The 26,740-nt window shown below is 40.3% G+C and overlaps 1 protein-coding gene and 1 long non-coding RNA gene across 3 annotated transcripts in view; one reads left to right on the top strand and one right to left on the bottom strand.

The window, feature by feature from the left end:
- Positions 1 to 20,981, bottom strand: part of LOC105740536 — a 100,702-nt gene extending 79,721 nt beyond the window's left edge. The window contains exons 1-2 of the long non-coding RNA XR_004032334.1: positions 20,815 to 20,981; positions 8,360 to 8,476 (exon numbers count right to left, since the gene is read on the bottom strand). This is a non-coding gene — a long non-coding RNA (uncharacterized LOC105740536). The remainder of the gene's footprint in view (positions 1 to 8,359; positions 8,477 to 20,814) is intronic.
- A 186-nt stretch (positions 20,982 to 21,167) lies between these two features.
- Positions 21,168 to 26,740, top strand: part of ARHGEF26 (Rho guanine nucleotide exchange factor 26) — a 141,896-nt gene continuing 136,323 nt past the window's right edge. The window contains exons 1-3 of one of the 2 annotated variants that reach the window (XM_030822740.1): positions 21,168 to 21,263; positions 21,716 to 22,813; positions 24,164 to 24,203. In XM_030822740.1, the coding sequence (XP_030678600.1) occupies positions 21,737 to 22,813; positions 24,164 to 24,203 (1,117 nt within the window). In that variant the 5' untranslated portion in view covers positions 21,168 to 21,263; positions 21,716 to 21,736. Of the gene's footprint in view, positions 21,264 to 21,715; positions 22,814 to 24,163; positions 24,204 to 26,740 lie in introns of those variants that run through there. The other variant, XM_012510747.2, reaches the window with a different exon arrangement.

Below are 26,740 nucleotides of genomic sequence, written 5' to 3' on the forward strand. Positions count from 1 at the left end.
CACCTGCAATGTATTCCTTTGCATTTGCAGTGATTTCTTTGCTTGCCCGATCTTATACCGTGAGACATTTAGGTTGTTTTCATCTTTTAACTACTTACAATAAAAACTAACAATGGCTGGGCGCCGTGGCTCATGCCTGTAATCCCAGCACCTTGGGAGGCCAAGACGGATGGATCATGAAGTCAGGAGATCGAGACTATCCTGGCTAAAATGGCGAAACCCCATCTCTACTAAAAATACAAAAAATTAGCCAGGCGTGGTGGTGGGCGCCTCTAGTCCCAGCTACTCGGGAGGCTGAGGCAGGAGAATGACGTGAACCATGGAGGCGGAGCTTGCAGTGAGCTGAGATCACACCGCTACACTCCAGCCCGGGTGACAGAGCAAGACTCCGTCTAAAAAAAAAAAAAAAAAAAAAAAACTAACAGCTTATGGCAACATCTTCTGTATAAATATTTTCATAGGATAAATTCTGAGAAGGGGAATAGCTAAGTCCAAGGGCATACATGTTGTAAACTTTAGAAAGTTTAAACCAATTTGCACTTTGCCCCAGCAATTGCTCTAAGTCTGGCATCTATAAATATGGGGTGTTATTTGTCAAGAGTTTTGAAACAACTTAAGAATCCATTTGTAGGGCAAGTTACTGCTGTCATGGTAAGACCAACAAACAACAAAGCTGGCTTTGTGCAAACCTCATTAAACCATCCCTATGCCTGATCTTCAACTCCCTCACCCTCATCTCGTCTCCACCCTTGACTCACTCAGCTTCGTGTCTCTCTTAGAGCACTCCTAGTTTCCTCATGTAAATAACTATTGCTGCCATCATTGGATATACTCTCTGGAACCCGACAACGTCTATCTCCTGAATGCATAGGAATTGAGCAGAATCTTATTCTATTTCCCAAACACAATCACACTGAGTGCAACGATACTGACTGCTTGATTGCTTTAGCAGACTCTGATAGGTATTATTTGTAAACACCCAATACTCTTTTCCATACCTCTTCTTTTAGCAGCATCCCTGTCCTTTGCCAGTCCTTTCTTTTAAGGAACACCCCCCACCCTCCAGTTCCATGTAATATTAGTGAGTGCCCTTCATCATAGTAACTCATCCTCTCCCCTAATGAGTAAAAACAAGATCCAATCTGAACCTATAATAGCAGCATATTCTTCTGGACAGAGAAATTGGTATAAGGGACAGACATGGTACACAGGAAGGGCCAATCAGAGTCTCTCTCTGAGCTCAATATACAAATTTTAAGTGAAGAAACTTCTCTCCATTTGGCTACTAAATTATGATTATGATGTATGGTACTGCTTGGACCTCTCTTCCCCAGATGTCTAGAGAAAGTTGTCTGCTCCAGAAGTAGTCCAATACACCCAAAGGACAGAGATGAGCAGATCAATAAATCTGATGACATCATTGGCCCCACTGGCCCTGCATTCAGCAGTGCTTGAAGTCAGCACCAACAGACTTCTGAGTGAAAAAAAAACCAAAAAGTTGTTGGCCAAGGATAGTTTGATTGGTTTTCTGCTTCTAGTGATTAGAAGAGTCCTGACTGACACAGTTATAAAATTAGCAAAATTAACAATATATATCTTGAGTTCGGAGTAGGGAGGCATACAGTATGGAAATATTTGGTAAATAGAGCAGGAATGGAGTTGAGTTGTAAAATAATATAAATAATAGTAGTTGTAAGAGAATGATGAATACAAAATAACTCTAAGAAAGATATTCATTTTTAAAGGCAACATAATGAATTTAAATAAAAGAGACAGAGTGTGGAGACTCAGCTATTGTCTCAATCTACCTCTAGACAGCTACATGTCCTTGGCCAATTCACATCACCTCTTAAGGACTTCATTTCCTCATCTAAAAATAAGTACACTGAATAGTTTAATTCTAGAATCTCTTATACCTCTAAAATCTAAGTTAACAGCCCAGTAAAGTTATTGTGCTGTAACCTGTGTTTCTAGGAAGTGCTATTTTCTGATTGGCTTAGGCCTGGCTTACTGTCTGTTGAAGTCAGCAAGGGTGATATTACACTGCATGTGGAGGTGTAATGAAGCATACTACATTTGCTTTATTTTACTATTGATTTTTTTCTACTCATACTTAACAAGTCCAGGATTCAAATTTGTCAATTAAAATATCATCTTATTAAATCTTTTAGTCCTTAATAAAGACAAAAGAATAATTTTCCATTTTTTGTATTTTTATGTGCATATGGAATCTGCACATGAATTTCTGAAAAGTAGCTCTTGACCAGACAGTTATTTCTTAGCCACAATTTACAACATTTTTGCCATATGGAGTCCAGGGTCAGTACTGGATAAGCTCAATTGTTAACATATTGAGTGCATGTGCACAGTGGGTGGGCAAGTTCATAAGCAGGGCCTTAGACAATGACTGCAGACTAACAAGTCTACAGAGGCCAAAGGGTACCTATGCATGCAAAACGGTCCAAAGAGGTCTGTAGAAACCTGGAAAATGCATGCCTTGTCTGAAGTAGGCAGCTGCTACTCAGCTCCAGTTTATTGTTGCCATGAGGGAGTGTGTGCTCAGCACTGCCAGAGAGAGTGTCTGATTCAAGGGAAGCCAGAAATCTATATTTATAATGCAAAATCTCCTGATTTTTAAAAGATTGGCAACTTATTCAAAATTTTAAAAGTATTATGTGGACTAACAATGTGTGGTCCTAACAAAACCCCTCTGTGGTCTACCAGATTGTGACCTCTACTCTAATAATTGTTCTAGAAGGGGTCAAACATTCAGAAGGAATGGTGGTAAGTCAAGGTCATTCATAAGCTAGATTAATTTCATGAAATGCTCAATGACTTCATCATCCATTAAAGTGGGTATTTGGGGACAAACACAGATGCCTTCTAAAATCACTGTGTGGTATTGTAATTGTGTTCTCACTAACCCCTCCTCTAATGTGTAATAACCATGTGGCTTGGGTGGAACTGATTCCAATCCCACCCCACAATAAGAAATGCATTTTATTTCATTACTTGGTGGTACATTTCTTAATGTAGTTTGTATTTGAAAATACTCAAGAAAAAGAGAGCTATAGAATCTATCACACACATAACATTTCTGAGAAAATTCTCAAGTGAGAATGCCTCCATATAAGACAGGTCCTCTGTCTTTGGATCTCCTGTACAGCTGCCATCATCCTGCAATCATCTTAAAGTTCTATTAAGTATGAATCTATTTCTAAGCTCATTCAGGTGGTTGTTGGCAGGATTCAGTTCACTGTGGGCCACTGGACCTCGGGCCTCAATTTCTCATGAGCCATTGACCAGTAGTAGCCTCCCATAGTCCTTTGCCACATGACTCATAGGGTGGAAACCACTGCAGCAGTCACTGAACACTGCACATCTCCTCCGGCACTGCCAACTCAGCCAGTTCTGAACTCTAGATATCCTCTACAACATTATTTAGAATTAATGTCTAATTAGCTATTGAAATAATCCGCAAATATTGTAAAAATTATGAAAGTTTTTTAGAGATGTAAAATTAAAATAATTTATTATAATCACAAATAATAATAACCTGAAACTATTAGAAGAATGAACTTTTTTTATCCTACAAGGGGAGAATTAATAAATGATGGTATATATATAATTTTTAATCTTTTATTGTGAAAAATTTCAAGCATAAACTAAAAAAGAGAATATTGTTATTAATCCTCACACATCCCCATCCAACACTGGTGATTATCAACATTTTTTTTGGTCAATCTTCTGTTATCTCTTCCATATACTTTTTTCTGGCTAACATATTTTAAAGCACATTCCAACCAATATAAGTGATATGATATTGATGCTAATAAATAAGTGGCATTCGAAATTATTTTTAAAAAATTTAAGGCCATAATTAAATTTCTGTTTGTTAAATGTCTACTATATGCCAGACATCTAGGCAAACGTACCATGATAAGAATTTAATATAATTTTTCAAGCTAAATCAGTGAGTGTTTATGTGCTAAATAACATAGTTTTAAAATATACCTAATAAAATTTGTGAGAAATTATATGAATAGATTGAAAAAAATCAGACATTAATCTATGTCTCTCAGTCTTCTACAGAACAAGCTAACAAATATAATATACGTTATATAATTTAAAAGCTTAGCATGTATATATATTGAGCTTTTTACACACAGACAATGCATATTCTTTTCAAAATTCATGATGTATTTTATAAAAGGGTTTCTTAATCTATTCCAAATAGTACAACTAATAAAGGCCTGTTCTTTGACTACAATATAATAAAAGTAAATATTTGTATGGCAACGAAACACAAATAATAAATAAAAGTCCACTTATTAACTAGAAATAAAATGTACACTATTGAGTCACAGAAATTCAAAGCATCAATAGCAGACTAATTAGAAAGCACCAGTGACCTATCAGTATGACAACACAACATTTAAATTTATGAGAAGTACTTACACCTTACTCAGAATAAAATGCATACTTTTAAATACTTTTATTATTCAATAAGAATAAAAATAAGGCCGGGCACAGTGGCTCACACCTGTAATTCCAGCACTTTGAGAGGCCAAGGCAGGCGGATCACCTGAGGTCGGCAGTTCGAGACCAGCCTGACCAACATGGAGAAACCCTGTCTCTACTAAAAATACAAAATTAGCCAGGCGTGGTGGCGCATGCCTCTAATCTCAACTACTCGGGAGGCTGCAGCATCAGATTTGCTTGAACCCAGGAGGCAGAGGTTGCAGTGAGCTGAGATCGTCCCATTGCACTCCAACCTGGGCAAAAAGAGTGAAACTCCGTCACAAAAAAAAAAAAAAAAAAAAGAATTAATAAAAATATGTGTCAATTATCTATTCATTGCCTCTCAGCTCCGAATTTACCCTTCGTGATTGCTCTGTAAAATGAATCTGGGTCAGTCTTTCAAATATTTTTTGCTTGCTGGCTGGCACTGAAGCTTTATCAGTAAAGAGTGTTGGAGAGACATTGCAATAGAAAAAGGATCTTGTTTCCTGGTTTTGGTGTGCTTACAAGGCAGGCTCCTAAGAGTGTAAGTGGGTGGCTTTCTCCAGCACCAGGCTCCTGAAGCACTCATAGCTTCTTGAGGGCTCAACTTTTGCAGTGCATGGCAGCCACAGCACCTAGAGGTTAGCAGCCTGCCAGTTGCAGTGCTTGCAGCTTCTCCAATGCCAAGCTCTTACACTGCAGTGGACAGCAGCACTCAGGGGCCAGAAATTCTCCCACTCCACCCCCCAACATCCCCTTTGGGTGCTGCTGTAGCAGAGGGAGACACCTTCCTGTGAACAATTTTTCCTAGCATACTAAAGGGCAGATTTTTGGCAAGTTTCAGAGAGCAGATTTCCAGCAAGTTCCACTGATGTAGCATCACAGAGACTTCTTTACCAACCAGTGAGCTAAGAGGACATTCTGTCCAACAAGGTCAGATTCCAGTCCCAGGGATGGGGTGGGGCAGAGAGTGGGAGCTTCTTGCTTGAGTGCTCCATCTCAACCCAGAGAGTAGTGGCTGTTCCTTCTATGTGCTATTCCTGTGTTTAATGTTCTCTTTACTTCTTACCAGCCAATCCCTAATTACTTTAGTGCCTTAATGTGGTTAATAATTCTTTATACTAAACCTTCCCTGTTCAAATTATGTGGCTTATCTCCCTCTTCTAATTGGATCCAGACTGATACAAACTATTCAATTCAAGAAATTAGAAAAAGAATAAAACAAAAGAAAGAAAAACAGAAGACATTACTAGTGATAAAAAAATAAATAACTTAGAAAAAAGAGTCAGTAGAATTGATAAATACATACAAGAAACCTTAAAAAAATGCCAAATTTAAATAAGCAAGCTTGTATGGCAGTATTAATCAAATAAATAAAAGTGGCTAGGCGCGGTGGCTCAGGCCTGTAATCTCAGCACTTTGGGAGGCTGAAGCGGTCGGATCACTTGAGGTTAGGTGTTCCAGACCAGCCTGGCCAACATGGCGAAACCCCGTCTCTACTAAAAATATGCCTGTAATCCCAGCTACTCAGGCGGCTGAGGCAGGAGAATCGCTTGAACCTGGGAGGTGGAGGTTGCAGTGAGCCGAGATTGCACCACTGCACTCCAGCCTGGGTGATAGAGTGATACTCCATCTCAAAATAATAATAATAATAGTAATAGTAATAAGAGTGCACAAATGCAGAATATTAAAAGTAAGACAGAAAATATAACAAATCTTAGAAACAGAGGTGATTAAGGCAGTTAAGAGAAGACTTCAATACATCTAAGAAAATATAAAAACAAAAACTGATTCAAGAAAAGCTATAAAATCCAAATACATAAATAACCCTGAGAGAAATATTAAAGAGCCATCCCACAAAAAAAAGCCTGGTTCAGGCAGTTTCACTGTGAAGCTTTCCAGTTTTCAAAAAACAAGTGAGTCAGTCTTAGGCTCTTTAAACTGTTTCAGAGGGTAGGGAATGAAGAAAAGAGTATCCTCATTATAACACTTCTGTAGGTCTCATAGTAAAGTACAGACAGTAATATCTGATGAGGCACTAAGATTAAGAGTAAACATGAATAAAGCAACTGGTTCAGTGATGAGTACTCTAAAAGAAAAGGAGGGAAAGAAACACTATTGTTGAGGCGCCTATTACTAGTGCCAAAATATCTACTGTAAGACATGCCCTCTGGGCAAAAGTGCCCCCAAAGAAAGTTTGTTTACTTTTTTTTTTTTCGAGACGGAGCCTCGCTCTGTCACCAGGCTGGAGTGCAGTGGCATGATCTTGGCTCACTGCAACCCCTGCCTCCTGGGTTCAAGCGATTCTCCTAGTTTGGTTACTTTTTAAAAAATAATCGCAGAGTGAAATAGGCCTCTCTATAATATCTATAATGGGGACAGCAATAAGAGTTAAAGAAAAACTATGAGAAGATGATACGGCCAATCCACAAAGAAAGGGAGGGACGGGCTAAAACACTCACTCTGAGTTAAGCACTATTTCTGGTGTGGTTCAAGAAAATACTTACTGAAATATTTGCTGTAAATCTGTATAGCAATGAGCGCATTAACATAGTCAAAAGACAACAAGCTAGAAAAACATTTGCAAGACATATAGCCAGCAAAAGCCTATTTTCCTAGATACTCAAGGTGTTCACATTGAATAAGGAAAGGATCAACTGCCCAACATAAAAATGCACAAGGGGTATGAACAAGGGGTATGAACAATTGATTCATGAAAAAATACATGTAAGTAGTATATACACACATACACACATCAAAGCTTTGGCTTGGAAAATTTCCTTTTGCTTTTCAGAATTCTACTTATATCCTTAAGAAAGCGTTCTAGAGAGCTCCTTTAGCATCCCTAATTTGATGCTCAATGTTAATATCCCCTCTATTCATAGGGAAATACTAAAGGTTTCTTTAAACAAGTAACATCTGCGTGTGAAAAAGTTAATATTACCCAAAGTGAAACCAACATTTTCTAAAAGTGAGACCTAAAAGTCATCTACTTCAACATCACCTGGCTGCTTCATAAAATGCAGATTCATGGGCTCTGCTGCAGCCCACAGAATAAAAATCATCTCAAGACCACAAGACCAGTGTGGTCTAAGCAGGAGTCGACCTTGAGTGCTTTGAAAATGCTTCTCGGCCAGGCGTGGTGGCTCACGCCTGTAATCCCAGCACTTTGGGGGGCCGAGGTGGGTGGATCATGAGGTCAGGAGATCGAGACCATCCTGGCTAACATAGTGAAACCCCGTCTCCACTAAAAATACAAAAAAATTAGCCAGGCATGGTGGCGGGCACCTGTAGTCCCAGCTACTTGGGAGGCTGAGGCGGGAGAATGGCGTGAACCTGGGAGGCGGAGCTTGCAGTGAGCCGAGATGGCGCCACTGCACTCCAGCCTGGGCGACGGAGAGAGACTCCGTCTCAAAAAAAAAAAAAAAGAAAATGCTTCTCTGGCAATTCATGTGTTCATTTGACTGTGAGAATTCAGCCCCTGCGAATAAATAATAAATGTCTGCCTTTGTTTTGTATAGATTTTATAAGGTGTTTTTCATAAGCATTTTAAAATTTCACGCCCACACCCAGTCTGGGTGGTTGTCTGGGCTAGGAGTATTAGCTCCACTTTCAAGATAAAGAAATTACAGTCAGAGAGATTTAGGGACTTATTCAAAGATTCATCTAGAAAATGGTAGAGCTCAGATTTCATTATATTTTCACAACTACAAGTTCTGTCTTTATCCATATGTACAGCTCATACAAACCCCCTAAAACTCACATTTCTTCACATTTGCAGAACCAACTCACAGTGGTTCTTCAGAAAAAAGTGACAACAACAGGTAGAAACACAGTAGTAAAGGATTGCAAGTACCTTGGGAACTCATGGCTCCATGAGGCAGAAATTGATTTCACAGATGTGGAAACTGATGGCCAGATGGTTGAATGGTTACACAGCTGTCCCTTCAAGAAGGAAGGGTCAGGAACATACCTATAATAGGGGACAGTGATAGGAGTTAAACAAAAACTATGAGAAGATGAGATGGCCAACCCACAAAGAAATGGAGGCATGGGCTAAAACACTCACCCTGAGTTGAGCACAAGTTCTGGTGTGGTTCAAGAATAACTGAGCCAAAGACACTCAGCAGCAGAAGCAGCAAGACCAACATCAGCGACAATGACCCCAGGCCAGAGACAAGAAGCCAAGCATGTCACCCAGAGCCTCTGCCTCCATGGATTCTGTAGTTGGAGGATTCACATGTTTCTGCAGCCCCTTTCTTCCCAGATGCTTGAGAATCCCCACTGCAGCAGAATTTACTCTTGATCTACAGCCAGGCCTAAGAATCCCAGTATAAAGACCTCAGGAGAGATTCTGGTAGCCCCAGCTATAGACTTGCTCTCTGCTCCTTATGCCAGGGACTTTATGCCGGCGTCTGAATGTTTCCCTGGCCCCACAGTCCACCTTGCATCTACAGACCCCTTTAGTGACCTCTATATGTACCTCTTCCCTTAGAACCCTATAAAACCTTGTACCCAGATGGAGCTGGCTTTCCAGGTAGAAACTATCTCAGCACTGGGATATTTCTGAACTGCTAAAAGAGTGTGTCCACTGAAATGACTTGCTGATCCCCTAGGGAAGCCATTACAGAAGCTTATGATAACTATATGTTAATGAGTTTATCCATGTTTTTGCCTGAAGATGCTGTTTGTTCATTTTAATTGCTTTGCAGAATTCCACAGTGGAGCTACACTATACTTTTAAATCCCTTCTTCTGATGGTAGATAATTGAGTAGTTTCCAATTTTGGCATGTAATAAATATTGCTTTTATGTTAATGAATTTTTATTTCATATACATGAAATTGTTGTATAGTCAGGTTTAGAAGACAATGCCAAAGAGTTATGTAAAGTAGATTACCAAGTTACTCTCCTACAGGCAGTATACAAGAGTTCCTGTTGCTCAGGATCCTCACCAACAATTAGTATTGTGAGACTTCATATATATATATATATATTTTTTGTATTTTTAGTAGAGACGTGGTTTCACCATGTTAGCCAAAATAGTCTCGATCTTTGCCTCGTGATCTGCCTGCCTCGGCCTCCCAAAGTGCTGGGATTACAGGCGTGAGCCACTGCACGTGGCTAGAGACTTCACATTTTTGTTAACCTGCTGATTGTGTTTTTTTCTGTTTTTTTTTTTTTTTCATTTCTCTCATGACTAATGAGATGAAGCACTTTTCATATGCTTTTGGACCATTAGGATTTACTCTTACCTGAAGTGTGTACTCGAGTGTTTTGTCCGTTTTTCTAATTGATTGTAATGAGTTCTTTGTGTATTTTAAATACTAGTCTTTTGCAAACATTTTCTCCCATTCTGTTGCTTGTCTTTTTATTCTTTATGGTGCATTTAATTAGTATTATTATTATTTTTTGAGATGGAGTCTCACGCTGTTGCCCAGGCTGGAGTGCAGTGGCGCAACCTCGGCTCACTGCAACCTCCACCTCCCGGGTTCAAGTGATTTTCCTGCCTCAGCCTCCTGAGTAGCTGGGACTACAGGCACACACCACCACGTCCGGCTAATTTTTATATTTTTTAGTAGAGATGAGGTTTCACCATATTGGCCTGGCTGGTCTCGAACTGCTGATAATTATTTTTAAAAAATATATTTATAATGAAATTTTACACCTCAGAAAATGATTTGTTCTTTCATTTTAAGAGACTAGGGTAATGATTATTTGGAGGAAAGGGATTAGAAAAGATTACATATTCCATGGCATATTTTTCTGTAATGCTTGGATTTTTATAATGATTATGTATTCCTTCATTCAACAAATATTTACTGAGCACCTAATACATGCCAAGAAAGGCTCTAGGTCCTAGAGATCCATTACTGAACAAAACAGACAAAGACTCCTGACCTAATGGAATTTACAAAGGAGGACTCTATATTGCTTTTATTTAGAAAAAAGCTATAAAAGACTCTGGTTTCTATCAAACTTTCATTTTGCACTTTTAAATATCTATATATTAAAATAACATGGCACAGAACTCAGAGTAAATACTTGAAAAGATAAGCAAAGGCTTTTTGTCCAGGGTTGCTATTGATTTTTCCCTTATTTCAGCAGCAAATTTTCCAGAAAGCACACTAAAATGTCAGACTCCAGGCCTCTCAAACATATAAATAATACAAACCATATAAAATATTTATTTTAAAACACCTTAGTGTAATGAGCCATCTTAAATCAATGATGCAAGTAGTTTAAATGTGAGTCAGATTCTGGGCTGGCTTTGTCTATAGTAATTATATTTAAATTTCATTTTGAGTCAGTAATACAAACACAAGGAAAAATAAATAGATGAGCATGTACGATATATGGAATAAATATATCTTGCTTTCATCCAGGATCTACCTCCTCCAACCCACTCGTCCTCTACCACCGCAGCCACAGTTAGCAGCTTCTTGTGTATTCTTCAGAAGGTGCTGAATTATGCACAAACACATAGGGATTATGTATGTGGTTCTATGTTTTAACTGTTCTGTACTGCTAGGTTAATTTTGTGAGCGGAGACTACAGATTTGGGGGATAGGAGGCTGTGATAATAAAATGACAAGCTCAGAACTGAGCCAGGTGAAGCTGAAAGGGGGTCCCTGAAAAAGCCTCTGTACTCCCAGGCTGGCTCCCTTGCTGGTGCAAGCAGCCTGAGAATTGCTGGGATGCCGCATGAAGGTGTCAATGCTCTCCAGTGGATCCCGGGCTACACTCCTCCCATCTCAGCCCAGGCTTCACAGTGAACATTGATGTAGCTGGCTTCACTTCACCCCTTCTCCCCTCAAATATAAAATGACTGCTGATGTCATGCCACGTCCACTTCCTTCTCATTTCTGGGCACTTCCCTCTCCTCACCACCCACCATTCCGCCTGTGGGATGTTACTGCCCTTCTGTGCTCAACCCCTTCGTTTGCCTGTCCTACATTCAGCATAGCTTCCCTGAGTGCAAACTTGAAGCAATTTCTTGTCTTCTGTTAGTTCCTGCCCTACCCACACCTTTGGTCTCCTATGCTTCAGGCTTCTTCACAGGCCCAACAGCCAGTGCTCTGAGAAAGGTGTCTAGGTCTATAACGTTATCAGCCTTGGGGGATCAAGTTAATATTTACGGTGCATATTTTACAAATATCCCTCACCTCTGTACTAAAAAAGTCTCTCCAAAATAGGATTGCCAGTTTTAACAAATAAAAATACGGGATGCTTAGATCAATTTCCATTTCAGATAAATGAGGGATTTTTTTAGCGTATATCCGATGCAATCATCTTTCATCTATATTTAATCTGCCAGTTCTATTTCCAAACTAGTTGAGCAGTTAAATTAAACAGTCCTTCTAATCTGCATGTCTTTTGACTGAAAAACAAAGTTCTAATCCTCCTTTCAATGACTGTGGCCCATACACAGCAAAATGTCCCACCAATTTCAAAACTGGGCATTTTGAGTAGCCTTGGGTCAGTGCAGGAGGCATTTCAAAGCGGTTGCTAGGTGGCAGACCTCAACTGTGGAAAGCATTTTTCACGTTCTATTAGTACTGCTGGGTGAGACGAGCTTGGTAGTCAGCCCAAATGTGTATGATTTAGAGAGCCTCACTTTGTTACCATTTTTTCTTCCAATTTAGAATCTATAGCAAAACCAGGTTCAAATAGCACATCTAAAAAGCTTTGTCTTTTGAGCCAAATGCCAGAATGTCTAGGTAAACACAGAACCAAGTAATCACAGGCTTCATTTATTTCAGCTATTATTCTCTGCTGGACTTTTGAGGTAGATAAGACTAGATTTCTTCCAAACAGATCTGGGTAGAAGAAAACTTGAAAGTACCGGCCAGTCTTAAGTATCCTCACGTGATTCCCGATATAAATTTACCTGGAAACTGGAGTGGACACAACAGATTCGTTTTTTAAATCTTGAGTTCTTTTGCAAACATTAAACTGGTTGTTCAAAAGGAACAGTGTAACACACCTTTGTTCAAATTACTTAACAAACTTCATGAAACAAGAGCTGTGATTCTACATGCTGTCTTGTTAATCCAGAGAAAGAGCAGGATCCAGGAGAGGACACAAAAGAAGAAAAATAATCATCAAAAGAATAGTAATAGTGATAATAGCACCTCAACCCAATTTCCCCAGAAGGTACCAGAACCCTGCTTAGAGCATGTTGATGCATGATGATTTCACCATTAAGATAGCATTAAGAGCAGACTCTAAATTAAACATAACAAAATTAAATAACATCTGCATCTTTGTTCAATAAAGCATTCTCTTTTACTATCTTATGTCTTCCAGGCATTCAGGGATGGGAACAAAGCAAAGAATTACAGAAATTAAGAGCTGGAAGGAATTTTACAGTTTTTTCATTGGTGCTCAGATTTTGCAAAGAAATAATTAAAATGTCTGTTAATAGGAAATTTGCTAATGAATTATATAATATTAGGTGAAACCATATGAAATTCCTGATATTTGATTGCTTTTGACTTACAAAAATGGCAATTTTATTTGATCAACCTAATGCTCTACAGCTATTAAAAATATATGGCAGTTCTATAAGTACTGGCATTAAATGAATTGTATTTAAGGTAATTTGTAAGGAACAGAGGGGTGTTATAGGGTGCCAGTGTGTAGTATGTGTAGGGATATATATGCTTACTAATGTCTACCATACATCTGAAAATTTATAAAATACAGCAAACTGTTAAAAGTGGATGCCTCTAGCGGGCCAACTTGGAAACTAGAGACAAGAGTGACAGATATTTTTTTACTTTTGTGCAGTCCCAATTTTTACTACATGCATGTATTAAATATTTTACAGCAAACACAAAACAAAAAACAAAGCAACAAGGAAATCGCTGTTTAGAGAGGTAAAGCATCTGTACAAGCCATACAGTGAGCTCATACTAGAACATGTTGAACAAAGTGGCTGCTCAATTGCTTATCTCATTCCTACAATTCAAAGAACAAAAGTGAACAGCTCTTGGTGGCTGCCAGTTGTGGGAGCCACTCTCCACTCTGACCTCATGGTTTACCTGGGATCTTAATTACTCTAGTTAAACGGGGACCTTCCCCCTCAAAACATGGTGTCACTAGAGGTTCAATGCATCATCTTTGAATTATTCTCACTGCTGTTGTGGGTGAACAGATTGGATGCTACAGGCAAGGGCTGGGAACCAGAAAGAAGCCCTTCTCCACTTGGTGAAGTCTTCTTGCCACTTCCCTTCCATCTGGCCATGGAGAGTCCTCGGCGTCATTTTCAACAAGTCCTAACCCTTTTCTCATTATGATCTTTATTCTTTATCATGGAGTTAAAAATAACAAAATTTTATTCGAATTATTTGCTGTTCAAGAGGGGGGAAATAAATTAGAATTCAGTTTTTTGTACACTTATCTGGCCAGGTCTCCCCTACTCTTTGTCCCCATCCCCATTTCCGTGTCCTACTTTCCTCCAACCATTAGACCGGCCACATCCAAATTATTCTAATCTATACCAGTGCTTCCCAAACTGTGCTAGAGAGGAGGAACAACTTCATGTTGCAGCTCAAGAAACTGTGGTCTTAGAGATTAAATGACTTGTCTTCATTCCCACAGTTCAAAAGTGGTAAACACAAACTCAAACCCAGCTTCCTGATGTCTAGCCAAGTGTCCTCAGTCTTGAAACTAAAACTGTTTATTTCTCCCTTATCCTCCATCTACTGCCCTATTTTTCTCCTTCATTTTACTGCCACAATTCCCACAGTTGCAGTTAAGTTCCTAGACTGTTTTCTACTTGCCTTCTCCATAAGCCCTGCCAGTTGGGTTCAATGCCCACCAAGATTGAAGATGCCAGTTGCAAGGGCACTAAGTGAGCAGCATCTTTAGTATTCAATGCTATCTAAGGTTAGTCTTTCCTGATACACCATGGTAAGGATTATGTGCCTATTTTCTTCATCACTGTACCTATAGGTAGCCTAGGGCCAGGTACCAACCAGGAGGTGCTGATCTGACTTTCCTTTTGGAAACTTCCTTTCTCAGGCTTTTGTGGCTTTCTTCTTACTTGGATGACATCCCTTCCTCCACCTCTTTTTCCTTTTAACTTTGGGCATTTTCACCAATTGATCAACCTGTCCATTACTGAAGCAATACTGGAGATAAAGAACCAGTTTGACGGTGGGGTGTTTATATATTATTTGTGGAAAATATAAATACATAATGGAATCACAAACAATATAACAATATAGTGTAATAATTATGAGCCAGGATGCATGGCTTCTTAACCTCTCTGTGCTACACTTAATTTTCTTGTGTATAAATGGATTATAGTAGTAGTTCCTACCTCATAAGGTAGTTGTGAGGATTAAATTATATAATACAGTTGAAGCACTTCAAAGAGGGTCTGTATACTGTAAGTGCTCACAAAATGTTAACATGTAAGATAATATATAAATCATTAATAAGTGTTGTAGAAAGTCTCCTTTTCAGAACTCTTTTCCCAAAGAGATCTAGTCAATTTTCAAAACCCCTTTTTCAAGTATCCTCTCCAGATTTTTCTTTGTCATTTTGACTTACCACTCCATTGTCTCAGGAATCATGGGGATATTACCCTGCTCAGGACATTGAAGATTTGAGAAAGGGAGAACAGGAGCCTCATATAACAGCCAGCATCAGCCAGCTGTGAGGCATGTGAGGGGGCTTTGTCCTCCTGACCCAGACAACCCCACAGCTGGCTGCCTGCTGCCACACTAGAAAACCTAGGTGAGACCTACTGAAGAACTGCCAAGCCAGCCCACAAAATGGTGAAAAAATAACAAATAATGAAAAAAGTTGCTATTTTATGTCACTAAGTGTTGGGGTGGTTTGTTTCACAGCAAAACATACCTAAATATCACCATTAACCCAGCTGTGCAGAGTAGACATGACAACATTTTGGTGAATATTCAAAATCTAGGCATTACATATATACACAAATACGTTTTATATATTTACAAACAGTTTTACATATAGCTATTTGCACTTTGTAAGACTCAAAGTAGGATATTTTGCATAGTGTGTATTAAAACAGTTTTCTAAAAAAATTTAATTACATATTTTGAATTTTTGTATAATTATAATTTTGTATAATTATTTGTGGTGGTTGCATTGCACATCATGGTTTATTAGCCAGTCCCTTGCTGACACTTAGCCTGTTGCTAACTTTTGGCCACCATAACAAAAGGTTTGCTTAAGTTAATCAACATTTTGGTTAAGTATCATCTAATTGCTCTCCAGAAAGATGTACCAATTTACATTCTTACCATGAATGATTCAGAATTCTCTTTTGCCTGTGCTTTTACCAGCAGCGGGTATTGCCTTTTTAAAAGACAATCTTGGCCGGGCACCGTGGCTCACACCTGTAATCCCAGCACTTCGGGAGGCCAAGGCGGGTGGATCATGAGGTTAGGAGTTCAAGACCAGCCTGGCCAAGATGGTGAAACCCCGTCTCTACTAAAAATATAAAAATTAGCCGAGTATGGTGGTGGGCGCCTGTAATCCCAGCTACCTGGGAGGCTGAGGCAGAGAACTGCTTGTACGCAGGAGGTGGAGGTTGCAGTGAGCCAGGATCACGCCACTGCACTCCAGCCTGGGGAACACAGTGAGCCTCCATCTAAAAAAAAAAAAAAAAGACCATCTTTGCTAATCTAATAAGTGAAAAATTATCTCATTAATTCTTAAATTTTGTTTTTATTATTGAGATGGAGTATATTTTGATGCATAGTGGACACTCATGTCTTCTCCAAAATGCTTATTCTTACTCTGTTCATTTTACAACTTTTGTTATCTTATTCTTTTTTTTTTTTTTTCTTTTGAGATGGAGTCTCGCTCTGTCGCCCAGGCTGGAGTGCAGTGGCACAATCACGGCTCACTGCAACCTCCACCTCCTGGGTACAAGCAGTTTAACACTGTCATATATATTTATATATTTCAATATATAATATATATTTTTAATATACAATATATAAATATTTAAATATACATAACAATGTTAAATGGCTATACATACACAAACCTATTTATATTTTATATATATTTAAATATTTTTCTCTAATTTCCTTCTAAGAGAAGATTTCCCTCAAAATTTATGGGTTTATGTGGCTTTTCTTAATGCACAAAGGTTAAAATGTTTAAATTGTCAAATCTGTCAATGTTTTGTTTTTTATTTCTGACACTGGTGTCATTATATTCATTTTTTAGAAGATGGCAAAGTTTAAATCTCTTCAAAGAGTATGTATTAGTCCATTTTCACACTGCTATAAAGATATTACCTGAGACTAGGTAATTTGTAAAGGAAAGAGGCTCAATTGACTCACAGTTCCATATGGCTGGGGAAGCACTGGGAAACTTATGCTCATGGCAGAAGGTGAAGAGGAAGCAAGAACCTTCTTCACATGGTGGCAAGAGAGAGAAGCGCAAGCAGTGGAAATGCTAGATGCTTATAAAACCATCAGATCTCGTGAGAACTCACTCACTATCATGAGAACAGCATGGAGGAAACTGCCCTCATGACCCATGATCCAATCACCTCCCTCCATGAACACATGGGGATTACAATTTGAGATGAGATTTGGATGGGGACACAGAGCCAAACTGCCAAATCATATCAGAGTAGTTAGTTGTCATTCAGGTAAAATCTCAATCCCTCAGTCTTTGTGGCATACCACATTCTATTCTCACCATATTCAGCCAAATTAATATCCCACAGCTTCTAAAAGCAAACTAGGTTTTGGTGAGCTTAATTTCTTGTATGTTTTAATGCATGGGCTCTGGAATATTGTAAAGAAAAAGTTTAGGATTCTGACTCAACCAATTATCAACAGTATGAGAAGAGCTTTTTGGGCTTCAGCTTCATATTTAAGCGGGCTCAGAACTAATGTGAGATTATGTGTAACAAACAACAAAGCTTAACATACAGTTGGCACTTAATGAATATCAGTTCTCCAGCCATCCCTCTATGTTTTTGCTTATCCTGGGAAATCTTTCTGTGACATCACTGTCTGCTTCTCCACCTTGCAATACTTTACCTACCCTTCTGGGCCAGTTTTATCCAGACTCCTTCACAAAGGTTTACATAGAACAGAAAGCTTACTATGCATCTTACACAGTTTGGGTGTCTTATATTACTATTTTAATATTACAGTCATGTTTCACGAGCCAAACTGTAAGGTTCAGGAACGTCTGTCCTAATGCTTGGCACTTGAATGCACCCAACAAATAGTTGTTGAATGTATAAATAAACAAAACGTACATGGGATGGGATATATTGGAAAATTGGACATATATTCTAGTAAGACTAACAATTTGCATTTAAAAATTAGGCTAATTATTGTGTTTGGGACACAAAATTTGTGACCAATGTGAATTTGTTTAGTAAATGTAGCCATACATATCTTGCATTATACCACTGAATATTCTAATAGTTCAATATACCATTGGAATATACCAGAGGAAAATATCATTACAAATAGTTTGACATACTGTATTTCTTCAATTTTAAGAATAATTTGGTACCACATTTTAATTTCTCTGAAACTGGGATGTGTCTTTCTATCAAATAAACATCCAGTGGCCAGGTGACAGTAATGATATAGTTGGCATTGCCTATTTTTGAACATGGGCATAAATGAATTGTTATCATTTCTACTAAATTCTATGAAATTTAGTCCTATTGTGTCAACGCCATATGCCAAGAAACACAGTTGAAGGCAGGAGAAATTACCAGATACGACAGATTAGGTGAAAGAAATTCTAAAGCAAAGAGAGGTTGATATAACCAATTCATGTATCATGCAGGACTATGGTTAAGGCATGAAACTACAATTTATGAGAAACTTTCTCCTGGCCATTAATAGAGAAGCTGCATAGCTTGTAGTGACATACAATTCAGTTGAACAAGAAAACTATGTGTTTAGTCAAATGGGATAGTGCCAGCATCACATTTGCAGAATGAGTGTCATTGTCTAGGAAGCAAATCCCAGAAACAAGACTGGAACATCCTTTTAAGAAACGGTGCACTATCAACGATATTGTGTGGAAAAACACACATATGAATGCTTTTCACGAAAAGGTATTCAGAAGAATCAGGCTCAATGTTCGGGATTCAGTAAATTCATTTTGCTTATATTTTCCTTTCCTACATATACACAGTACTAAACAAATCTATGCATAAGTGTCTAAAAGCACTAAGTATAAAGTAAAAATTCGATATGACATAACATATTGTCATAGTTTTATTAGCAGGTCTTTTCCTTTCTTTTGAGTGGAACATATAATTGAAGATATCTTAGATTTGGATAGATAACAATAAATTGAATAGGCACTAGGTCTGTGAGTTTGTAAACTTCCCTCAGTGAAGGACCAGAGCTTGGTGTTGTGTTGTTGTTTTGGTAGGTATTTTGTTGTTTGCTGGAAATGAGGTAAGAAGATCCTATGAAGTCGTCACAAATATCGGTTACACTTGTTTGTAGAAGCAACATAATTTCAAGAAAAGCCACCTTCTCACATCACCTTTTACAGCTTCTTAGTATAAGTCACAGGTTGCATTTTGAATTAGGTGAATACTCCATTTGTCATTAGGTAACCACTTTTGAAATTAATTTATTATATTTTTCCAATATAACAGCAATACATGTTGGTATAGAAAATACCTTATATTAAAAAAAAATGTCTATGTATCTACGCGTGAGTATGTAATCAGCCATATGTCTTCCACCCAATTTTGAAAATTTCTTTCTTAAAAATTTTCTTAGGCCAGGAGCGGTGGCTCACACCTGCAATTCCCAGCACTTTGGGAGGCCAAGGTGGGTGGCTCACCTGAGATTGGGAGTTCAAGACCAGCCTGACCAACATGGAGAAACCCTGTCTCTACTAAAAATACAAAATTAGCCGGGCATGGTGGTACATGCCTGTAATCCCAGCTACTCGGGAGGCTGAGGCAGGAGAATTGCTTGAACCCTGGAGAAGGAGGTTGCAGTGAGCTGAGATCGCGTCATTGTACTCCAGCCTGGGCAACAAGAGCAAAATTCCGTCTAAAAAAAAAAAAGTTTCTTATACACTTTTCGATGCCGTTTCTTTTTTCTTTGTTTATGAAAATGTCTCAGATCAAAGTAATATATCTTCATTGTACAGTATATTTCGTTAAGTACAGAAAAATATAAAGCAGCGTGAAACATACTATCCTTCATCTCACCACCCAGATATCACATCTTAATATTTTTGGCCATTGCATTCAATCTAGGGCAAAAACAGGGAGCATAACTTGCACACAGTGGATGCTCACTGCATCCCTGCTGAATGCATGAATGCTGAAAGAGAAATTGGAGAAGGGCCCATTTGTCTTGCTAATAGAATCAATTATACAGCTCTTATGGTCTAAAATTATTTGTCTTCTCAAGTTTGCCTCATTATTGTCACACAGCAGGAGCCTGGCCAAGACACAGCCATCTTTCTACTATTTGGCAACCAAGCACTTTGGAGGGAATGGTCACTGTTTTCACTTCATTCCTGTCATTCATTCTCTCACTCATTAAATATTAAGTGCCCACCATGTGCCGAAATACGGAGAAGAAAAAAACATGACCCCTGCCCTCATGCAAATTACCGTGTAAAGACAAAACAGACAATAAACATAAACACATAAATACATATATACACAAAATTTGATAAGTGCAGAAATAGAAGAGAACAAGTGGCTGGGAAAATAAGCGGGGCAATGGTATAATTAAGGAGGGGACAGGGAAGGCCTTTCTGATGCAGTGACAAGTCAGGTCAAGAAGGAACGAAAGGGAAGGTTCTGAGGCTGTCAAACTTTGAGTGTGGCCAAAAAAATAATGGAGAAAGTGATGGAGGAAAGACTAGGCTGAAGAAGTAGGGCAGTAGTGCAGTGTCTTGTAAGCCATGGTAAGGATTTTAAGTTTTATTCTATGTACTGTTGGAAACCAATACTTTTTTTGTAGTGTAAATTGAACTTATTTTTCATAGATAGGTTTCAAGATGCAAAGCACACAAGGACCAAAAATAATTATATGAAAACTCTCCCTCCCTCCGGTTTCCTAGCCACCCAGTTTCCCTTTTCAGAGCTGCCAGTCTTTCCTACGGAAAGACTCTAGGCACAAACAAGCACATCTATGTGTTTATATTATAATGCATTTTCAGCAGTGGAACGAGCCCATCTGATTAAGATCACCTGAATGCTGAGAGGGCATGACTCTGCGTTAGAACTCTGCGCTACTGCCCACGCATCTCACAAAGTCTACTCCGCCGCCCGTTCTCGATTTCAACACACCTCCAGGATTCAGGGCTTCCAAAAACTGCAATTCAGCAGGGCTCCCTTGCTTGTTCTCACGTTGTGCCCCCCGGCAACGACCCCGGGCGCCTACACTCCCGTGCCGCCTCAGCTACCAGTCCGCAACTTCTAACCCCAAACGCTGGAGCTCAGAACCCAACTCAGGTGCGCCCGTCTGTTTCCCAGGGAGACTGGGGCTGATTGTAGGCACGTGGGGGCGGGAAGACAGCTTCTTACTTCTGGCTGAGATGGAGGCGGATCTGGGCGGGGCCGAAACGGGGGCGGGGCCAAGTGTGGGGGCGTAGTCAGGCGTGGGGGCGGGCCGGCGCCGGCGCCGCGGTCGGCTGCAGCGCTCTCCTAAGCTCTAGCGGCTGCGCTTCGGTCCCGGACCTGGGCCACCCACGGGGCAGTGGGTGCTCCTTGGCCCCGGACATTGCAAGCCCCAGAAGGTAAATTTGTCTGGGAGCCGCGCACCTGGAGCGCGAGGGTACCCACGATGAGGGCGGGCGGCCGGTTGGCGACAGAAGGGAGCGTCCCGCGGCGAGTTTCCTAAGAAAGCTGAACTCGTCCCAAGTTTCTTGTGCCTCGGCTTGCACTCAGTGAATTGGTGGCGGGCTCGTTTGGTGCGGGTGGTCTTTTGGCGTGGGAGGGACGCGGAGGTGATTGGATTAATCCGCCTGGGCGGCAGCCCAGATTTCTGCCGGGGACCGCGCACCGCAATGGTGCAGTTTTTGCCCGAGAAAGGGCGGGTAAGTGCGGTACAGTCGTGTCCTGCGCAGCAGCAGGGGGACCGCCGGACTCGGAGCACGCGAGTCGGCCAGGCGTCCCCGGTTGTCTGGAGGCACAGTTTCCTAACTAATTTCCTCTTTAGGCAAGACTAACTCGGTGTTGCTCCTCCCAGGGCTGACTTCGAGGCCCGGCTATGGACGGCGAGAGCGAGGTGGATTTTTCTAGCAACAGCATAACCCCTTTGTGGCGGAGGCGGTCGATTCCTCAGCCCCAGCTGCTGGTCCGGAGCAAGCCGAGGCCCCAGTCCTACCAGAGCCCCAACGGGTTGCTAATTACGGATTTCCCGGTGGAGGACCGAGGGACGCTCCCCGCAGCGCAGATTCCTGCCCAGGTGCCCACCGCCTCGGACAACAGGACGGTACATGGGAGCCCCCTGCTTCGGGGCGCCCAGCGGAGAGCTGTGGCCAATGGTGGGACGGCATCCCCGGAGTACAGGGCTGCCTCTCCTCGACTTCGACGGCCCAAGTCACCCAAGCTCCCCAAAGCGGTGCCGGGCGGCTCCCCGAAATCCCCAGCAAATGGGGCGGTGACCTTGCCTGCGCCGCCGCCGCCGGTTCTGCGCCCCCCGCGGACTCCTAACGCGCCCGCCCCCTGCACCCCGGAGGAGGACCCGACTGGGTTGACTGCCAGCCCAGTGCCTTCGCCCACTGCAAATGGCCTTGCCGCTAATAACGACTCTCCTGGGTCGGGTTCGCAGTCCGGCCAGAAGGCAAAGGACCCCGAACGGGGGCTCCCTCCTGGGCCCCAGAAAAGTTCTTTGGAACAAAAACTCCCCCTCCAAAGGCTGCCCTCCCAGGAGAACGAGCTCCTCGAGAATCCTTCCGTGGTTTTGAGTACAAACAGCCCCGCCGCCCTCAAAGTGGGGAAGCAGCAGATCATTCCGAAGAGTCTGGCCTCGGAAATTAAGATAAGTAAATCCAACAATCAGAATGTGGAGCCCCACAAGAGACTCCTCAAGGTGCGCAGCATGGTGGAGGGCCTAGGAGGACCCCTGGGTCACGCAGGGGAGGAGAGTGAGGTCGATAACGACGTGGATAGCCCAGGGTCTTTGCGGAGAGGCTTGCGGTCCACGTCTTATCGCAGGGCGGTAGTCAGTGGCTTTGATTTTGACAGTCCTACCAGCTCGAAGAAGAAGAACAGAATGTCCCAGCCTGTTCTGAAAGCAGTGATGGAAGACAAGGAGAAGTTTTCCAGTCTGGGAAGGATAAAGGTAAAAGTGGGCAGGAGTGTGGCACGCCATTCACTAAGCCAAAAGTAAATGTGTTGGGAGTGGGGAGGAGAAGCATAGAGGAAACCCGAAGAAGTCGTTCCCTTTTAATTCTGTGTTTTGCTCTTGATTGCTAGTGTACATCCAGCTCTTGGCCGCTTTGATGCTGGCAGGCACAGCCGAGTTTAGTGCAACTTTGTGGGAAGAATTGAAATTCATCACTTTTAAATTTCTAAGCTCAGGCAGAATTGGGGGGACAAAAGTGAAATACGGCAGATTGTTGGCTGAGTGAGTCTTTACCACTTTTAAAAGAGATAGCTGAAAGGGGGAGGAGCATGCTCAGAGCCGCACTCTGCAGTCAAGTTGTCTGGAGTTTGCTTAGAGGTTTCAGTCAATGGTAGCTGTTATCACAGCTGATTCAGAAAAATACTGATTCCTGTTTGAGCCTGTTGATTATTTTTTGCTTTTACTTACTGAATTGTTTTTTGAGTGGTTACTACACACTTGATGTCATTCAGGTAGAATGTGAATTTGAAAATCAGTTGCCAGGATCACAAAAGACATAAATATTTTATCATCTTTTTTGTTGCTTGTTTTTGTCACCGTGGCCTTTGGTTGTGTTTTATTCCCGTTGTATGCCCATTCATCCTTGAGTGCATTTAACAATTGGCAGCTGAAAACTTACGGCTGGGTGACACTGTGTGGTATTGTTCCCCTATATTGTCCCATTAGCTCCACTTATTAAAATATTGCCAAATATGACATAAAGAAACAGGGAAAACTGAAGAGGGATATTTTGGAGTGTGTGCTGCCTTCCACAGAAACAAGACAGATCTCAGCAATAGGGCAGAGATTCTTTTTGGCAGCCACATTTTTTCTTGGTTAATCAGAGCACTGGAACCAGTCTATATAAATGTCACATATGCAAAACACAAGCAAGCCTGTTTTATTTTAGAGCCCGTGGTCTTAAAGAAAATAAATTACATAACTAACATTTTATGTATTTTTTCCAACTCTGCAAGTATAGCAAAGTTCAATTTACCAGTGATGGTGAATCACGAGTAGTAAAATGAGCTGACCTGCTAGTTATTTGAGGATTCTCAATCTGTTTTGACAGGGTGTGGGGGATCTTGTACATTTTATTTCATTGTTTCAGTGAATTGTAGTGATCAAATGAGTGAACTCCTCCAGGGCCCAGCTTCTGTGTGCTCTTGGAAATCCGATTAATGTAATGACCAAAAAAAAAGTATTTTTACGTAAAATAGCTGTATTTTCAATTTGGCTCATTCATACATAGTTTGCTTTTCCTTTTTTTTTTTTTTTTTTTTTTTTTTTACTTTTTTTGTCTCTTAGAAAAAAATGCTGAAAGGACAAGGAACATTTGATGGGGAAGGTAAGCATTTAATTTTCCAAACTTTCATTGCTATTTCAATGTGGAATACCAATTATAAGTTGAAATCCAACTGCAGTAACAAAAATGCTTACGATGAGAAATATGTCCAACTTCTTCCCAAATTATACAGTCCAAAGCTTCTCACTAAGCTAAATTTTTACCTAGTAATACTAATGGTGAATATAGTTAATGGCATTTTTTATAGGCTGATAACTTTTTCAGTCAATGTCCTGGGATTTTTAATTCTTCTCTACCTTGGCTCCATCCCCATGTTCCTCAGGAAACAGAGAAAGGGTAAGAGCAAGCTGTAGCTTTTTAGTTAAAAATTCTGATTTTGGCATTTAGATCTGAAGTCATATTTCTTTAGGTCGCATTTCCTTTGACTTAGTATTCTGCCCATATTTCCACATTTTATTATCATTTCTGACTTCCTGTTTCCTTATTAAGTTTCAGCTTTGGGAGAAATCTAACTCTCCTGGCTGACAAAAACATATTCTTAAGACTTTTCAACCCATGTAGTATTTTTATGAAGGATCTCAAAAACAAAAGCAGCTTCAACCAGGTGTTCAAACCCTAATCAGATTAATGGACTTTCTGTAAATAGATGGGTCAAGTGTCAGCCAACTGGAAGAGCATGAAGGGAGCAGTCCCAGATGTAGCACTTGTTGGGCTGGAGGGTCATGGTGGTAGTGAGGGTAGTTAACTTTTTGTTATGTTTTGAAGTGTGAAGATTTTCCAACCTTCGAAGAATAATGAAGAAGGGAATGCCCCTCTATAAGTCAAGCAAATGTACAACCACCCAGAGTTATAAAATATGTAGCCTTAGGTGATTGTCAAGTAATTCCCTATATAATTTTTGTAAAGATGAGTTTCCCATTGGAACATTTATAAATGACTTATCTATAAAAATTCATTCACCGCACCAATCTTAGGAAATCCAGATACAGTATTTAGCTGGTTGGAATAAGTTCATCTCCCTAATTTTATAATTGAGGAAACCGGAAGATCTGAGAGGTTTGGTAACCTGTCTACTGTCACACCTAGTTACACAGCCAGTAGTAGGACACAGATCTAGTTCTTAGCCCAGTTTGCTGCTGCTTATAGCACTCTGACAATGAAGTGAACAGCATCTACCTAATATTTACCTAAGGAGATGCTTTACATTCCCTGGAATTTGGTATTTATTTTGTGACCTTTGCCTAAGAGATATTAAAATTTTTAGATTTTTTTTAAAGTCAGAGAGTAGACTTCATTATAACTAGTTTTACATTATTTCTTTTATAAGGAGCTGCTTCTGTGTATCCTCTCTTCTTAAATATAATGACGTAGAAATTTTTTTCACACATATATATGTACACGAGGAATGCAGGATTCTTACAGTTAATTATTAACAAGAATGTAACTAAGGAAGCAGTGTGTCCAAATGGTGAGAATCTGTGATAATAGAGCCAGGCAGACCTGGGTTCCTGTCTTGCTGCTCCTGTTCATCAGTTAAGTGATACTGAGAAAAACCCTTAATATCACAGGGACCTCACTGAGCCACCTCATGTGTGAAATGAGGTTAATAATACTGTTGCCTAAGTTGTTGTGAAAATGAGAAATCTGTCAACAATGTTATGCATATATACTTTGTGCCAACTACTTAGTACTTTGAAGACTAGGGGAGACTCAGCCTTTACCCTCATAATCTACTTTACATAGCATGACAATCAGAGACCAGTAAAATCTTGAATGGACTCCAGTGTTACTTTAGTCATAGTGCATACAGAATAATCTATAGTCGATGAGAAAAGGGGCAGATGCGTGCTTGTTTTGGTAGATGGGAAAGGCAGTTCAAACTCAAAATGCCCCAAACCAAACTCATAATCTTCCCCACTAAACCTGAATCTCTTCTGGTGTTCCCATCTCCTACTTTCTGGTTGTGAGGCCTGCAGGCCTAGGAAACATCCTTAACGCCTCCCTCTCTCTGCCCCCATATCCAGTCTTTCACCAGTCTGTTCTATGTTATATAGCTCAAATCTCCATCATCTTTTGTTGACTACTCCAATAGCTTCTTAGTCTCCTAGGTAGTCAATGTTTTGCTGTCTAACCTAAGCAAGTCTTTCCTTTTCATGGAGTCCCATTGTGTTCAGGAAAGAAATGCTATCATGACAGTGTGAAAGAAACTCAATCCTTTTGTACTCAGGGCGAAATCAGTTTTTACCATTGCCTACAAATATTTCCTTAATTTGGACTGTCTGGCTCATCTCTCTAAACTCACCTTGTACACTGTGGCCACTAGACATACCCAAGCTTTTGCCACATTGACTTTCCCTAGTTCTCTTAAGATACAGCCATGCATCACTCAATGATGAGGATACATTCTGAGAAATACACCCTTGGGCGATTTTGTTGTTGTGCAAATATCGTAGAGTGTACTTAAACCAGATGGTATAGCCTAGGATATATGGTAGAGCCTAACCTGTACAGCATGTTACTGTACTGAATACTGTAGGCAGTTGTAACACAATGATATTTGTGTATCTAAGCACAGGAAA

The sequence above is a fragment of the Nomascus leucogenys genome, chromosome 11, assembly GCF_006542625.1.
Source record: "Nomascus leucogenys isolate Asia chromosome 11, Asia_NLE_v1, whole genome shotgun sequence".
Lineage (NCBI taxonomy): Eukaryota > Metazoa > Chordata > Mammalia > Primates > Hylobatidae > Nomascus > Nomascus leucogenys.